This window comes from Rousettus aegyptiacus, unplaced genomic scaffold, assembly GCF_014176215.1.
Source record: "Rousettus aegyptiacus isolate mRouAeg1 unplaced genomic scaffold, mRouAeg1.p scaffold_m13_p_6, whole genome shotgun sequence".
NCBI lineage: Eukaryota > Metazoa > Chordata > Mammalia > Chiroptera > Pteropodidae > Rousettus > Rousettus aegyptiacus.
Window position 1 is genome coordinate 33585681 of NW_023416309.1, and position 18743 is coordinate 33604423.

At 42.5% G+C, this 18743-nt stretch overlaps 1 protein-coding gene across 1 annotated transcript; it reads right to left on the reverse strand.

The window, feature by feature from the left end:
• Positions 1-13915: 13915 nt before the first annotated feature.
• Positions 13916-18522, reverse strand: PPP1R3C (protein phosphatase 1 regulatory subunit 3C). Its single transcript, XM_016151283.2, has 2 exons — positions 18330-18522; positions 13916-16353 (listed from the first exon to the last, which is right to left on the reverse strand). Exons 1-2 carry the CDS (start codon positions 18341-18343, stop codon positions 15414-15416), a joined length of 954 nt encoding a protein of 317 aa, XP_016006769.2. The 5' UTR covers positions 18344-18522; the 3' UTR covers positions 13916-15413.
• Positions 18523-18743: the final 221 nt, after the last annotated feature.

Here is an 18743-nt window from a genome sequence, read left to right on the forward strand (position 1 = left end):
CTCAACCCAACTAATTCAGAATCGCTGTTAGAAAGGCCTGAGCATCTGTATTTGTAAAGTTCCTGGGGTGATTCCAACATGTGAGCAGAGCTGAAATCCACTTCTATAGATTTTCACCTTTGGACCACCTGCCTTACATTATCTGCTGGTATTTCGGGCCCATAATATTACAGTGGAATATTCCTTGGGGCTGAGGAGAAAGGGTATAGGAAAAACAAGGGCGATGTCATTACTCTCACCCAAAGGCATTTTTTTAATTAACAGCCATGGGAAATAATTTTTACCTTAAGGCAACAAAATAATTATATATAGCATAACACACTTTTTTAGAAGCCTTTAGTAGTTACTAAGAAAATGTGGGCATATTTTATTTAATCATATATTGTTATATTTATTCATATATTGCTTTTTCATAAAAGCAATTCATTTTGTTTTCAGATACAATACAATAAGTCCAACTGAGCACATTCTTGATTCACACATGTAATTAATGACAAAATAGTTTGGGGCAAATATGAGCCAATTCTATCAGAAGTCCATCCCTGTGATGCATTAAGAAGGCAAAGAGTATAGGGAATCTGCCTTCTTTTGAAGCTAAAAGCCACCTTTGCACAGGTGGGGTGAGAGGTTTTTATTCAACAGAAATGTGTTGGATTCCTACCTGTTACCAGGCCTGGTAAATGGGGCTGCAATTAAACCTCCCACCTCATGTTACTCCATCTCAAGTCTTACAAATTGATTATTTATATCCTGCATTTCTAATTGAATAGTCTAACAACAACTTTGATCTGATTCTTGTTTTCAATCATTTACTTTTTTTTTCAGTGGTCTGTCTTCACTGTCCAGTTTCACTTTGGTCTCAGTCCCTTTGATCTCATTATTTCCAAATGTTTTCCTGCAACTCTTCTAGAGTTCTTGCAATTCAGATAGTTTTATAGCTCTCAAAAGTTATAAGCTTCTCATTAATTATTTGAAGAAAAAACTCTTAAAGGCAGTCACAGCCAACGAGAGCCTACCAGCCGATATTAATAAACACACTTAATTTTGTCAACATCCCTAGTCATACCACCTGAACTTAGGGGACAGTACAAAAGCATTTTACATATACGTAGACTAATGACTCATTCACATGCATCTAGAAAGCAAACTCTTCCTCATTCAGGACTTTCAAAACCCTTCCGGAACTATTTAACCACTTAGAGCAGGGATTTCACATTCTCAGCCTGCTGGCTAATTCAGCTGGCATGTGTATTTTAATTGGTACTGACAATATTTTTTGAATTGAATGTCCGTGTCTTCGAATGCACCACTTCTTCAATTGTATACACCTAGTCCATTTCACTAATTTATATTACTTGCTGGCTCTTGAAAACTTTTGAGTTTATTATCCCTCATAAAGATGGAAATCTTTCTGAAAAGTGTTGTGTCCTTCCCAGTTTCCTTAAACAGAATATCTGAAATGTAACTTAACCTTCTCTTAATAATTCAGAGTTATCACTGCGAAATTAGGTGATTATGCCATGCAGAAATGCCTTCACAGATTCTTCAGATTTTTGGATACTCATTAGTCCCAGGCTGCTATGCTTCCTGAGTCTTTGAAATTGTCTTATCTTGTCCCTTCCTATCTGATGATTATTTCATTTCGCGGTTGCCAGCATGACTACCGCCACTACCACCCCTGACATACACAAACACACACACTCTTTTGCCATACACAAACCCTTCCCAACCTCCACTGTTCTGTGGGTTAGAAACAAGGGGCTAATTTAATTAGCATTATGTGCAAAGTAATAGTAAATAGGCTCTGAGTTAGGAAGCCCTTAAGGAAGATGCCTCTTTATAATAAACTTTAGTGTGAGTCCTTCATTCACTATTTTGACTGTTTAGAAGTCATTATCATCCAATTACAGGCTCTTAAAAAAAATGGTTGATAAATACATGACTCCTGTCCAGTGAAAGAGCTGGCAATTGAAATTATGAGCATTGGATTTCCTATGAAAAATTAAAAACTCACTAAGCTAAATAAAACTCATGCCCACTGACCTTCAGTTCTTGGCCATCACTACCAACTATAAAACAAACAACTAGAAACAAACAGCCACAGATGTTTTACCCTTCCTTCGACTTAATTAGGAAGTACTAAGAGCATTTATGCGCCCAGCACTGTTGTGTAAGTTACTCATGTAAGCAGCAAGCCACATCTCATTAACTGGACAACTATTGTCATGCTAGCACAGCCGAGAACCTCTTCTCATTCTGCACCCAGAGGCCACAAAAGCAGATCACTCAGAGAGAGGGATTGGCACTGCCTTGTTCCCCTCACAGCTAATAAGGCCCACTGTCCACCCAAATCTAGGTTTTTGTCCCTTTTAACCTGGGCTACTACAACGACCTCCAACTGAACTTCCAATTTCCATCTCTTTCTCCCTGAGCCATCCTAGCCAAACTTTCTAACTCTCTGCTCTCATTGCAAAGCTTCCAGATAAAGACAAACTTCAGTTTGTCTCCTTACTAGCTAGAGAAAAAAAGACTACTTTCTTCAATCCCAGTCATTCGCTTGTAAGGCCAAACACGTTTATCCCTCTGCTTTCCCAGCACCCCATAGTCATTGCCACTTCCTGCCTTTGGTCTTGCTCTTGTGTCCTTCCAGAACACTCTTTTCTGTCCAAATTCTATCCTTCCATATCTTTACTAAAGAAGCCATTCCCAAGCACGCCACTCCTTTCAAGGTTATTCCTCTCATTCACCTCCTTATGGTTCCCAACATTTCAAGCCTTCCTTTTCTTTCCCAACAGTCCTGGCAGAGACCCTGGTTTTGAGCAGGGGTCTTATCTAAAACTTCCTTGGTGGCTCCTGCCTGATTTCTATTCCTCTAAAAACCAACATATTCAGTGAACACAACTGACCTTGTAAACGAAGAAGACTCGAAGAAAGGCAAGGTTTCTATTTGGAGAAGGTTCGGTATCCCTCCCACCATAATACATTGCCCTCCGAGTTCCAAGGAGAAAGTACGAGTGGGCTAGGTTCCCAGATATCTGGCAAAGAAAATGCAAGTCAGCCTCCTCCCCTCCCCCAGCCCTCCCCGCACTAGCCAGACAGACAGCATTTAAAATGCACCTCGGTGTGTTCATCTTTTCATTTAGAAAGGAAACAAGACTTGCTGTTCTGTTTCTCCCATTTCATTAAGAACAGAGGTCATCCTGGGAAGGGGAAGGGTAGTTTCCAAGAGTAGACTTGTAGGGTAGTGGAGGTAAGGGGAGAGGGGAGGAAGGAACTCACTCATCCCTTCTTTTTAGCCTGCTTCACCCTTTGAGGAGAACAAGCCCAGCTTTCATAGTGAATTATTTTCAGTGCAGCCTCTGCCAGGACTCTGCTCTCCCTGGCTAAGGCAATACCCAGAAGGATTGAATGATAGTTCAAGGTCAGACAGGGTGCCCAGACAGGACTGGCCAAAGATGTGGTACTAAGACAGCTGGGAGATACGGGAGTGGAGAAGGGAAGATGGGAGAAATCAGAGTGTATGTGGTAAAGGGAAGCCCAGAAAGAGCTTACCTTGTAAGGCTTGCGCTCGCTCGCGCTCGCTCTCTCTCTCTCTCTCTCTCTCTCTCTCTCTCTCTCTCTCTCTTCCTCTCTCCCTCCCTCTCTCTCTCCTCTCTCTCTTCCTCTCCCTCTCCTCCCCTCCTTCCCTGTCTCTCTCCTTCCCTGTCTCTCTCCCTCCTTGTCTCTCTCCCTCCCTCTCTGTCTCTCTCTCTCTCTCTTACATGCACACACACACACACACACACACACACACACACACACACGCTCCTGCACAGAAACACATTCTTTGCTTTCCCTCCCCTCTTTAAATCCCCAAGGCATTTCTATAAATAAACAATAAGACCCCAGCCTGCCCATGGCCCATTATTAAGTGTACAAGTCCTCACACTGCTTCTCACTTCATGGTTTCCAAAGGGTATGTAATCTTCACCAGATTCCTACATCACACACTTTAAAGGTTCTGTAAGCCCCCATCACCAGTTCCATACACAGAAACATGGGCACCCCACCCCCATACCTGCCAAGTCCTTAGCCTTAGTACTATAGGCTTCAGGTTGTGCTACTTAAAAAAAAAAAATTGCCTACAGTTCAGGCCACATATATCAGAGGTACTATCTATTAAAAAATTGCTCCGTTCCTAAGTGCTTTACATGCATGATCTTGTATAAATTCCACAACAATCCTGAGTTGTTGATATGATGGAGGCATTTTATATATGAAGGAAAGGGAGCTCTGATATTATGTTACTTGACAGAGATCTGAATGGAGAGTGTGCGTGCCGAATTTTGAACACAGGTCTATGTGACTAAAATGCACATGTTCTCGACCTCTGCTCTGAGATCCTGTTACTAACAGCCCTTTGGCATCTAAGATTCCAGAGCATCTAGAGGGTCTGGTCAGACATGTAGGATGCAAGGATTAATAACCCATTAGCAATGCCTGCAGTGATGCCTTTTACTTTTCACTTCAATGAACACTTATTTTTCCAGGCTCTGTACTAGGTACTGTGGACAGAGCAGAAAACAAGGCAGACAGGTCCTAAGTAGAGCTTACAGTCTAGTTAGAGGAGACGGTCCCTACATGAACACACAATTAAAATACGTGTGCCAGTTCCCCAAGAGGTTCCAGATCAATACGGAATAAACATGACATAGTTTTAATTTTGACAAACACTGTTCTCAACTGTACTGTGTCAAATTATGTCCATCCCTCTTTGCTCTCTTTAAAATATCTAGGACAGATTCCATTACTTCCTGTCACTTTCAATTATCGAAATTTAGTCCTGGCCAATGTAAATTCCTATCTCGTATCTGATCCAAAGTCTTCTGCCCTCTCAGAGTGGCCCAAACTTGCTGCTGGAGCAGCTTGGCATGGCACAACTGGGGGCTTTGAGTTCTTCCTCCCCACGCCTTGTAGCCCACCTCACAGACAGTTATGGTTGGAGACCCCCTCATCCTGAGGGTGGTCATCTTGGGTGAAAGCCAGCAAGTCAGCTCAGGCCCAACACCCTCCTCAGCGTCCTTTTGATTCATGGGAAATTCAAGTTTCCTGCCATGCCAAGCCATAGGAGAGACCCTGCTCCATTGCCATCCTTTCTTGCAGGCCCGCCTTCTCTCACCAACGTCTTTTATTCCCCTGGGACACAAATAGGCACAGCACAGACAGCAGGACTGCTGCCCAAGCAGATGTCCAGCCAGGAAAAGTGATACTAGTGGTTCCCAAACACACTTCCGGCTCTCTCTTGAAGTGGAGGAGGGAAAAGCACCCCTTTCCCTGCCCCAGGGAGAACGGCTCTCACAGGAGCTCTGCTCTTCCCCTGAGCTGACTCTAAGGAACCTCCTCCCCCCCCCACCCCCCAACCCCCTCCCCGCCATCCCTTGCTCCGGTTCAGCCTTCTCCTCACAGACCTGGGATGGGGGCAGTGTTGATGGCATCAGAGCCAGTTCTGCTTCTTCAATTATTAATAATTGGTTGGGAGCTCTCTGTAGAGACATGGAGTGCTTAGTACCTTTCTTGTCACCTTTGAGCCTTGGCAGCCATTCCAAGACAACAGAAAAGGTCTCACTCAACATCCCATCATAAACAAAATTATAATTATGTAATTGTGAAACACAGGATGAAGGAAAAGAACAGGGTACTACGAGAGGAAACATCCATGCTCTGGAATCAGGCTTCTTGGGTTCAAATTCTGGCTCTGCTCCTTACTAACTGTGCATCTTTGGACAGGTTACTTAATCTCTCTGTGCCTCACGTCCTTACATGTAAAATGGTAATGAGAACAGTACGCACTCCAAAGGATTATATAAGAAAATGTAAGTAAAACTTTTAACATGATGCATGGCACATTAATAAACTCTCAGTAAATATAAGTTTCATAAGGACATGGATTGAGAGATCCAGGCACTTCACTCAACAATATTTGATGAAATAAGAATGAGGAGCACCATCTAGAAATACCTATTTGAGATTAGGTAGTCAGAGAAGACCACTCTGCGGAGGCGGCACTTAAGCTTTGACATGAAAGGTAAGGGACCATCAGCCAAAGAGAGAAGGGAAAGCAAAAGGAAAAATGAGATCAGTTACTTTCCGCCTCTTTATGGCAAAATTTCTCCCAAGTCCAATTTAGGCAGACTGTACTTGGATCACATTACATAATAGACCTAGAAAAGTTGTCTTCGACTTTTTAATACAATGTTTAAATAAAGAGTTATGAAATGCTAATTCCCTCAAGACCACAGGTTGTCATAACTCCCAGGAGCTAAAGTCTTCCAGGTGCCTCAGTCCCCGTTGCAGCAACTCTAATAGTGCAGTCAGTAGCTCCATCATTTCCTCTGCTGGGCTGGTCCGACATCTTCTAGGAGCCACCCAGCTTCTCCCGGACACACTGCATGTCTGCAACGGACTCAGAGACCAAAGTTATGCACTTTCTCTAAATGGCTATAATTAATAAATCAACAAACAACAAGTGTTGGCGAGGATGTGGAGAAAAGGGAACCTTCATTCACTGTTGGTGGACTTGCAAACTGGTACAGCCCCTATGGAAAACAGTATAGAGGTTCCTCAAAAAATTAAAAATAGAACTACCTTATGACCCAACAATTCCACTTCTAGGTATTTATCTGAAGAAAACCAAAACCCTAATATAAAAATATTTATGCTCCCCTATGTTCATTGCAGCATTAGTTACAATTGTCAAAATATGGAAGCAACCTAAGTATCCATCAATAGATGACTGAATAGGAAGATGTGGTACATGGACACAATGGAATATTTCTTGGCCATAAAAAGGAATGAAATCTTACATTTGTGACAACATAGATAGACCTAGGGGATACTATGCTAAGTGAAATAAGTCAGACAGAGGAAGACAAATATCATTTGATTTCATTTATATTGCAATCTAAGGAATAAAATTAACAAACAAACAAAACAAAAACAGACTCAGATACAGAGAACAAACTGATGGTTGCCAGATGGGAGAGGGTTTGGGGGCCTAGAAGAATAAGGGGGAGAGGTTACAAGGTACAAATTGATAGCTACAAAATAGTCATGGGGATGTGAAGTACAGCATAGGGAATATAGTCAGCAAGATTGTAATAACTCTGTATCATGCCAGGTGGGTACTAGGCTTATTGGGGGAAAGAGCACTTGATCGCTTTGTAAATTATACAAATGTCTAATCACTATGCTGTATACCTGAAACTAATGAAAAATAATATTCAATGTCAACTGTAATTGAAAAAAATTTTAAAGGGAAAAAAATAATTTCTGAATGTGCTGCTACTACTAATTAACCTTAAGTCTTATATGCACTTATGACAATAGAAAATCTCTAATGCAGGATCTTTGTCATCTCGGATTCATATAAAAAATAAGGTTATCATTTTACTTCAAAAAAAAAGATCTGTACTTTCTCACAATATCACCTCAGGACAACAAAGCTGTAAAACTCTACAGAGGCTGGCCTTGGTCCAGCACCCTCATGACCTTCCCTCTATGCCCTGTAACTGACAACATAGTGTCCCCACTCCACCTTTTGAGAGGCACATTGGAGGGAAGCTAGAACAAAGAAGCAGGGTGAGGAAGGACATGGGAGCAAAGGCAGGTGGGAAAGACATGGCTGGATAGAAAGATGTGGTACATGGACACAATGGAATATTTCTTGGCCATAAAAAGGAATGAAATCTTACATTTGTGACAACGTAGATGGACCTAGGGGATATTATGCTAATATCACAGAGTGTACCAGCTGAGAATTCTCGCCACAGCAGGCATGCATGAAAAGAGCAGTGAACAAAGATCAAAAGAAGGATTCTGACAATCAAGGAGCTAAAGGGCTGAGATGTGGAAGAGTATGTGGAGTTAAAGGCTTCCGAGATTCATGAGATTCAAGGGCCCAGAGCAAGAATGCAAATAGAGGCCCCAGCCCAGTCAGTTTCCTTCTCTTTCTGCCCAAATTCATCCTGCTCAACTGGGGACCTCGCTCTTATGAATTAAATACTCCAGCCCACGTCCATTCCAAGTGCAGTCCATGTGAACTCTTTCACCCCATCTTCCAAGGGTGCAGCCACTGGCGGTGTTGTCCACCCTCAGGAGGACACACTTGGAGCAGAGGCAGGCATGGCCTTGGAGGTGGGCTCAGTTGGGGAAGTAGATCTAGGCGCAGGGGTATCATGAGCATAGTTTAGGGAGGGGGCGTGCATGAGTTCCAGGGGGTGCATCCCCTAGGCCTCATGGACTTCTCACTCTTTGGGGAAGGATACAGCTAGAGGAGAGTCAGAGAAGGACCCTCTAACGTGCAGGGGCTGAGAGAAGGGGAGTCGAGGATGGTGTCGTACATTTATTAACCCCAAAAGGTAGAAAGGGACAAGTGGATAGGAGTTAGAAGTAAGAATATTCCTTAGATAAGCCACTTCATCATTCCCTATAATTATATGTCTAGCTCTAAACTCATCTTCATCACCAATTAATCATAGAATAATTGTGGATGCTACACTGTCACCTCTAACTCAGTACATAAAAAAATAAAGTCCTTCTCGCAAACTTGACAAAGTTCCCCGCTTCGGTGTGGTACCATCATTGTCCCATGTCCCAAGTAAAACAATGCTGCCATCTTCTACTCTGTCCTCTCTACCCTCCCCAATACCCAGTTTATCTCTGAGTCCCCTTAGCTAATATGTGTGTGTGCGTGTGAGCGTGTGTGTATAAAAATAAAACCTATCTCTGATGAGTGATCAGACTGTGAAAATTGGGGGAGGAAAAAAAAAGCATTTCATAGCCGTCTCCACCTTCAGTAAATAAAACAATCTACCTTCCTTTTATATCTTAAATTGCAGAAGGCATCCAGTGGCTGCATCCACCAGCAGCAGCCTCATAAACATATGACAGCTCAAATGGCATTTCGAGTATACACCTGCATTATAAAGCTCTAAGACCCCAAAACAAGTTTATGATAATAACCAGTTGTCATAAAAATAGCTTAAGTGCGTACATGGAATATTTGTTATTTGCTACAAGGAGTTTGCTTAGAGTGTTTGTTTCTATTTTTTAAAGTTGTCAGCCGGGACCTTGGTAGCAACAATAAAGATTCTGGCTGAAGCCTAGGTCTGATTATAGACTATTGACTACAGTACATCTAAAGATTAATTCTGAAGGTTGCATATCTAACAGCATACATAACTGGGCATTTGCGTCTTTGTGTGTCTGGTTACAGTCGTGTTTAATTACTTCGAATCTGGTTAGCATTTTAAATGGCTGGAGCAAATTATCTTCTTGAGGGAGTAGGTGTGTGTGACTCATCAGCTCCTCTGACTCAGTGGACTCATACTGTCGTGAGCTGTTAATACCTAGATCCATTATCAGAGCATGAGTAGGACAAAGGGGCTTTGAGAAGCTGTACCAGCAAACATCCAGGCGCCCCCTCTGGCTATTGTTATGGCTGTATCTTTTTGTGATATGTAGCATCTTTATTTTTTGTTGCTATAATGGCAAGTTTCTGGCATAGGTGTGACCCGATCATTATTTTCCAAGAATGCTGAAACTAGATGATGATATAACGCAGTTGGAACTGATCCCAAGATGGGAGGGTACCTCTCTTTACCTAAGTTAGATACATTTTTAGTGTAGATAAATAAGAGCTGGAAGACTGTGCCAGGAATCAGAAAGGCGGGGCGGTGTAGGGGCCTATAGATGTGGGTTGTGATACCAGCAAGGGGCTTTCCACTCCACGGGTGCCATTTAGAATGTTAAGGGAGGGTGGTTACCATGTAAAATAGGATCTCCCTTTCTCTCACCTAGAATCCCAGATGCAAGCACCAAGATCATAGAGAATAGCTAGTCTGTAACAGAAACACCTAAGGATTTAGCTTTATTTTTTGTTTTTGCAGCAGCAATGAGAACAGAAAGGAAACTTCTACTCAGCTTGGCGCAACCGAAGAAGGTTGGAGAAACACACAAAAATGGTCCAAAGTCATGAATACAAACTACATCATAAAGGCTGGCAGAACAATGCTTTCAAAACAATTTATCATTCTTAATGATTATATAGGGGAGAGATCACACCTACCCCCTCCCCCCAAAAAAAAATTGAAAAAGAAATCATTTCATATAGGATGCAAATGGGAAAGTTTTACTATGCTTATAGGTAATAACGAAACCTGTTTAAATTTTTTGTTGTAAATACATGTATATATATATATATATATAATATGTATATACAAATTTTCATGCATATACAAGAAATTTTTGCTTAAGAAAATGTTAGCAATATTTTTGAATCCTTCTTTGTACCCCTCCCCAATTCCCTTTGTCCTTTTCCACTACAAGTAATCACTATGCAAAATTCTACTTATTACTCTCTTGCTTTCCCTTATTAGATGTAGACATAGAAGGATTTGTTTTGTACCTTACATAAATGAGTCATACCATATTTTCTGCTTCCTATTTTTTATGCTCAATTTTATGTTCGTGAGATTCATTTGTGTTGGGTAGGAGTAGCTGCCATTCGCTTTCACTTATGTTCTGTATTCCACTGAAGCGTAGAGATTTAAGAATTCGGAAGTCAATATTCTGGCGAGGGGTTATGCAGAAAACTGAACCTCCTTTCTCACTCAGCTCCGTTCTCACTCAAGATATTTGCAAATTATGAAGTTCCAGTATCCCCTCCTCCATATGACTTTGCTTTTCAGAAGTCGGATCTCCTCTAGCCCCTGGTTGGGATAAGGGAGAGAAAAGTGGGGATCTTGACTTGTCTGAGCCAATCATGAAGTCTCATCCTCCTTCCAGAGACTGAGTCATACACAGGCATGTACCTTAATTCTGATCAGTAAAACATAGGCAAGGGTGGGGGAGTCTTTGGTGGATGGTGGGACAAACTCATGGGAAAAGGTTATTCACCCTTAAAAAGTGACACAAGAAAGAGCTGGGCTTTTTCTTCTACTGGGTGGTGTTGGGTCTGCATATGATGCCTGGAAGCTGTGGCAGCCATCTTGTAATTAGGAAGCGAGTTAGCAAAAGTACAGTTAAAAGTAATAAGGATTGGAGTACCAAAAAAAAAAAAAAAAAAGGGAAATAACCTGAGTTTAAAACCATTGAATTAACCAACTTTGAAAACTTATCTTACCTCGGGACTCATATTGTGAGCTCATAAATTTTCTTTATTATTTAAGCTCGTATCACTTGCAATGAAAGACATCCTCATTAACATACCCTTATATACAAAGGGTCAAAGAAGAGAAAAAGAGAAACTCGGTTGGTAAAACTAAGAAGTCTATGTTCAGGTCACTAGCAGAAAATGATATGGGCAGGACTGAGGGTGTCTGGAAAAAGAGTCAGGGAGCCAGGCTGTACCATTTCTATAATCTTGAGTGAGTTTAAACCACTCTGGGCCTCTATTTCACCATCCGTAAAAGAGAAGTGGGTGGAGAAATCCTCTGAACCACATATAACTCTCTTTCTGAAATGGAGCAGTTGAAGACACTTGACACAGCTTCAAGCAGAGCAGAGGTCCACAACTTTTATGCATGTTGAAAACAACTGGGAAGTTCTCAAAAACTTCCAGTGCCTGTGCCACAACTCAGACCAATTAAATCAGAATTTGGGGAACTTTTAGGGGGCAGGGAGGCAGGCATCAGTAGTTTTTAAAGCTCCCCAGATTGTTCCAATACGAAGCCAGAGTTGAGGACCACTAAAGGGACCCCTAAAAGGATCATCAAAACTAGCAGTGCCCAACCTTTTTGGCATGAGGAGCCAGTGCTCCTATGAGAATCTAATGTGCGGTGATATGAGATAGGTCTGAGGCAGCGATGCTAGTGCTTGAGAGTGGCTGCAAACACAGATGAAGCTTCGCTAGCTCACCTGCTACTCACCTCCTGCTGTGTGGCCCGGTTCCTAATCGGACACAGACCAATACCGGTCTGTGGCCCAGGGATTGGGGACCGCTGCTTTAAACACAGTGGTGGGCATTCACTCATTGGCAGAAAGAGGGAAGGGTCAGGAGGCAAAGAGTCAGCAAGACTGTAAATGAGAGACCGCTCTGCTTTCGGGGTCCCTGCCCACTAACAAGAGGCTTTATTCAGACCGCAATTCCCAGTACTCACTAAAAACCTGTGCACCTCCTGGCAACGAAAGCTGAAGTAGAGACTCTTTCTTTGTGGATTGAAGGACCACCCAAACTTGAACAAAACTTTTGGACTCGCATTGATGAAGATGCACACTAGGGATTTTCAGACTTTCAATTTGGGAATAAACTGAAAGGGAAGCCACAAATTTAGAAAATAACAGAGTCCTTCCTTTAACTAAATTAGACCTTACTTTTTTGGAAGAAACTATCATGCACCCCAAATTCAAGCCATTCTCTCATATTCAATTTTAAAAGCCCTGTTGCTTCTCTATTATGTGAGGTATCAGGATGTGAAATATGGATGATCCCGTTCCATAGGAAACATTCAGGAACACCGTGCTCTTTGACCAAACTCTCCCTCAGTCATTCCCATGCTGCCTGGGGACAAGCCAGCACTAGGTCAAGCTGGCACAAGAAACCAGCAAGAGCTGACCAGCATGATGCCTGCCTGAAAAATTCTCTCTTTAAGGGGGCATGCACCTGAAACTAATACATCATATGTCAACTGTAATTGAAAAAATTTTTAATATTGTTTAAAAGAAAGGGGACAACTGCAAAGGAGGGTCACCAGGGAAGAAGTATGAAGCAGAAGAACACTAGACAAAAGTCACCGTCCAGCCCAGAATTCACTTTCCAGCCGGATTCAACCTAGCATGGGACCTTGAACAAGTCACTTCCCCTCTTTCATAAAGTTAGGCATTGGAGTCACATGGTCTTCAGGGTCCCTGTTGGACCCAAGTTTATTGTTCTCTATCCTGTGGGAAGAGGGCGTTTTTCACACAAACATCAGCATGAATAGAAAGCCAGAGAAAACAAGAGTAATGAACTCCAACAGCTACAGCGGTCACGCAGATAGTCTAAAAGAATGATGCAATGGGTGGGAATTGTGACAACATGAGGCAGGACACTCCATGAAGGGATGCGTGCCTCATCTAAAGGGGCACCTGTTACTCAGCTCCAGGTAGATACTACCATGAAGAAAGATCTTGCAATTTTTCTCAAAAAATAAAATAAAGTCTGCTGATTGTTTAATCTTGGCAATATGTTGTTTAAAAAAACGGAAAAAGGAACAAAAAATCTCTGTGTCAAACAAAACACATCTGCAGCCAGATATAGCCTGCAGGCCTGCAGTTTACGACTTCTGATGAAGAGGATGTTATACGATGACTTACTCTTCATAACTGGGCTTTTCTAGTAGGTCAATCACTTATTTCCCCTTGAGATTCAGAAGCTCTTTCTGAAATTTAGGAAAGAGCTGAAACTACAGCTTAGGTTCAAAGACCCGGTGTCTCTCACCCCAAGGAACTGAGCCTCTCCCCTTGGTCTGAGGCTGATCCCCACTGGCCCCTCCCTCTGCCCTCTGAGCAGCTCCAAGCGTTGCCTCTTCGGTAAGGTGCTGGTGCTCAAGAGGTAGAAGCCATTCCAGCTCTTCCCACACCATTTCTGCCCCTATTTTAAAGCTAAGTGCCCCGTCCCCATAACCTTGACCCAGCTGAGTATGTGTGCTGAGCAGTCAGCACAGATGGGGACAGTCTGGGGGCCAGTCGCAGCAGCTCAAGTCACTGCTCCTGAACCCCAGCCCCAATGATCATCATGGCAGGAAGTTACCAACAAGACTGTGACCATGTAAATGCCCTTAGGTGAGTCCAATTCCAGATCCAAACTGGCCTTGCTCAGTTGTCCTTAAACAAAATGGGAGAATCTCAGTTCATGGTTTGTTATTTAACTTGACAAAGAAAACACACTTAGACCTTATATCAAACACTTTTATTCTTACAATGAGACATTCACTACAGATAGCTATAGGAGAGTGAAATATTGAGTGTAGAAAAATGTGGGTGCCAGCCAAACTTCAAATACTGTCACAGTAGAGTTATTCTAATAGTACTTTTTCCAGCCTGGCAGATCACACGTGTTAAAATTAACTGCATTCTCTGAACACCTCTCAATGGACATGCACATGATAGAGGCAAATACTCCTGTCCTTGAGATCAGGATGGATTTATGCATACCTCAAAACAAATATATTACAACACATCCAAAACAATTCACATTCATTCTAAAAAATATATATTTTGACTTCAAAGAAATTGGTAGAAAGACTTAAAACAAGATAAATAGAGGCAAGAAATAGATTGCTACTTTTATGTGCAAGGTACTGGATTCTTGAATTGAGAATCAGTGTCAGTCCTCACTTCCAACATCACATCGAAAAAGTGTCATGAAAAAAATAAGTCACCTTCAATATGAAGGATGTGAGTTGTGTACACTGACAACACTCTCTAAGATACAATAGTACTGCAGGAGGAATGTCAGCATACCGGGTGGGCCTTCTCATGAGGCCACTCATGAGTTATCAGACGACCCTTCAGATATTTGGGTTAAGCAACTACAATATTCTGGTTTAATCAAGGCACTTGCAAAGAGCTATCTTTGACATGACTTAAGAGTCCCTACAAGTTGTTAGCCATTGATGATGGCATGGCTTTTTGGTTTAGCAGCATTCTACGGGAAACCAAGCATGATGCTTTGTTCACAAAGCATTACAACTGCAAAGTCAGATTTGCTTAAAATTTCCCCAAATCATGTATTTTGATAAATCGTGTTTGAACAGAAAGGCTTCACTTAAAATTTTGATTTTCCAGAGTTATAACTCACCTTTCCCCAGCATCACCCAACACCCCTAAAGTTTGGTATTTCTCCAGAGGAATACATAGATCTTTTCCTCCCCTTTACGTATTATTCCCCCAGGAGAGAACTGTAAAGCCAACTTAAAAACACAAAATAACCTTACATTTTCTCACCAACGGTTAAGTATCAGACCTCTCACTCCTACTCTGACTCAAACTACAGAGCTTTGTGAACTTTTTTCAGACATTCCTCATACCATTAATACAGCTTTCCATCACCATCAACGGTCCTGCCTCGACCTTTCTTTGCCCACCATGAAAGCTAGTCAATCGAGAGGGAAGGAGAAATGGCATTTAAAAAGTATTACTTTTATAAAAATGAGCTTCCAGGCTGTTACTTAATCCTCCACAGTAAAGTTGGGCAGCATCATTGATATAGATCCCAACACTAAATTCTCAAGTGGCTATCTTTTTTTTTTCTTTTTTTGTAGCCAGGTCCCAAAAGCTCAAACCTAAACCTACTGAACGAAAGTAGCTAAGATTTCCTAATATTGAGCACTATAGACCTGGGAGATTACATGGGGGAATATGACAGGTGAAGATCAGTCACTAGGTTGCTTAATTCATCGATAGGAGGCCAAATTCTCCATTCTCCCCCAACTCTGCCATTCTGGGAAGAGCCCACTGGCCAGCCTTGGACTGCCAAAGATTGTTGACTCTAACTCAGCCTTGGGGGACCCCCGGTGGAATGCACAGTCCTGGGATGCCATCTGTGTCTGTACTCCATCAGGCTTCCATTGCACATGGACAATTCTATAATTCTGACCATCGTTGTTGTCCCAGAAGACCTGCCCATTAGCATGGTAAGAGATGCAGAACTCAATTTTCTCCTCGGTTGGAATAACGGAGGGTAAGTCAATGGCAAACGAGAAGGTATCACTATCTGAGCCACCATACACATTTTTCATGTAGACACAGTCCACATCGGTGTAGCTTTTCCATGTATCAAAAGTAATACGGACCTGAACCTTCTTCTCGAAGCTCACGTTTTTCACTTTCACAGTCCCAGTCACTGTTCGCTCTTGCAGAGAGCAGTTCTCCAGACACACAAAGTTCTTCTGAAAGTGGTTCCGAAAACTTAAGTAATCACTCGAAGGCTGAGGGAAATCTAAAATCAAGTTTTTCTCCTCATGGAGCTTTAAGCCAGAGGACAGATCATTAAGGTCCAAGAGATCAAACTGCAGATCCCACGCTGGTTCTTCCGGGACGTCAGAGAAGACATGGATGGCGGTGAGAGAGAGACCCTTGGAGTCAGCAAACACGACTCGTTTCTTGGCTTGATTGTGTGAACGCTTCCAGTCGTCCTGTGATTTGGCTTCCTGTTTTATATTGAGACAAGGTTTCAGAGGCTTTAATTTGTTGACAAAATTTCTTCGTTGGAAGTCATCATAAGGGCCCAGGAAACTCTTCAGAGGTGGCGAATGAGCCAAGCAGAGCCTCATGGCGACATCCACTGGCATGACCGAACTTGTCAAAGGCCGTGGATCTAAAACCTGGATCATTCTGAGAATATAAGAAGAGGAGAGGTTGTTATCACCTGCATCTGGAATGCTTTTCCCCAGGTCCCAAGTATATACATACTGTTTTTGTATTGGCTAAAGTATAGCTGGCACAGTGTCAGGGAGGTGCTATCAAATGCAGTAAAGAAAACATTCTCAGATGATCAGATATGTTTGGTTCTACTCTTTAATAGTCACAAAGCCATGGGTTAACTGCTTAACTGCTTAAAACACTTAGGGGTCTCAGTTTCCTCATCTGAGAAATAAAGGGTTGGATCAGATCATCTTTAATATAGCTCTAAAAACCATTGATTCTGTTCTAGACCAGTGCTTCTCAAACCTTTCTGGTCACAATAGCTTAGGGAGTTGGTTTTCTTTCTCTTTCAAGCCTATTCCTGGGACTTAGAGCCACTGAGGCAAAAATTCTGGGGATGGGGACAAAGAGGTACATATATTCTTAAAGCTTCCCAGGTGATGCTAATGACCAGATAAGTTCTGGAAGCACAGTTCCAGACCCTGTGCTCCCTCTGGCTACTTTGTTGGTTTTGCTGATAAACTGATTACACGTCTCTGAAAAGGTAACTCACGTGAAAAAAATAGCAATAAAAATTCTCATGAAACAGTTTTGAGAGAAGGCTAGAAAGAGTGAAGTCTGGTGTAATCTTTGCATTTTGACTATCATGCTCTTCCTCATTTTTCACATATAACCAACCGAAATGCAAGGTAGCAATGCATGCACGTAAAGAAAAACTTTACATAACATGTTTCCTATAGAAAGACATCCATGACAAGTCCACGTTTAAGTGGAAAAGTTGATTACCTGAAAATTATATATATGAACTTAGAAATATCGAAAAACTTAACCAGATGTAAACTGAAAAGTTAATTATCTCTGAGTGACAGAATTATAGGTGATCTATTTTTATCTTTCTATTTTTTTGGTATTTTCTAATGTTTTGGCAATGAATATTTATAACAAGAAAGAATAAAACTATTTTAAAATTTAAATGTAACTATGCTCAGCAATATTAAATTAAGAAGTGTCTATCAAGGTTTTTTTCCTGGCCCTTAGCTCCCAGTACATTTTGCCAAGCTTATGGGCTAATTTTCCCTATCTTCGCCTTACAGATAAGTGGTGTGTGTATACAGTACATGACATTTCTTAGTAACTCTTCATAGCAGCTCTAAGCACATAGGCGAATGGTCATTATCACAGAATGAATATAAAAGAACATTCAGAGACTTTATCATTCCTGGGATTTTTCTGGAATACATACAAACTTAGAACAAAATAAATAAAAGCTAAAGCTATATTTGTGGGGTTTCTAATGTTTTGGCAATGAACATAATAGTTAACAGGCAGGATTTTTAGATAAGTCTGTTATATCTGAAGAAGCTATTTAAAGTAATTTTGTAGGAGGTCTGTTTTGTTTTGTTTTGTTTTTTACTTTAAGCACTTATAGACAGTTTTAGAATTTAGCAATTTTTCTGGAATTTTAAGTCCTAGCCAAGAGTTCAAAATCGTTTGCTCAAACTCTGAGACCAAGTCTGCTATGGTAAACCGTGATAAGAAGAGTGGAGGAGGAGGAATCATCATCCTGTAGTTCTCCCCCCATTTCAAACTATCCAACCAGCAATGCCAAAGTGCTGTTCCCACAAGCTAAGGCTCCTTGGGACATTTGTGAGGGACCAAGAGATTGTAGCCGCAATTCATAATGGAATAAGAATTAAAGCTGACCCTCCTTAAGACAGTGTCTGATGTAAGGTGCAGATTACCAAAACCAGCTCCGCCTAAGAAGCACAAAGCAAATCTCCACACCTCCGAGGCCTCCCGGATGCCAGATTCAACTCAGCAGTCAGTCAACTTGCCCTCCCGTGGAGTCTCCATTTGAAGAGACGACCGAAGGGAAACGCAGCCCAACTTCCCCGCGGCTGCGCGCACCCCTCTTATCCTGGGCCGGAAGTCTGTAGTGAACCTACCTGGTGCAGCTCATTAGGCAGAGACTGGGCGGCGGGCCGAGAAAGCCGACACTCGCTGCCTGCGCAAGTTCGCACGCCGCTCCCAGCTGTCCCCGCTGGGCCGGAGCTCGGGCGGATTGCGGGTGCGGCTCGGGAAAGGCCCCTTATCTGTCCGGACCACGTGACCCAATCCCTTGGACCAACCAGAGCCCAGCTGGGGCGCGAGCCCTCGCCGGGAGTACGTGACCGCCGTGGTTCCAGACTTAGAGGGCTTGGGGCGGGGTGCTCGGGGACGCCCCCGCCCGCGGGACTGAGCAAGCCCCGGGCGAGGAGGCGTAGAGGCAGCGCTATACCGCACGTAGCGGATGCTGGCCTGGGAAGAAAGCCGCAGACCTCACCCAGGCAGGGCGCCAGCTCAGCCGGCTGCCGAGAAGG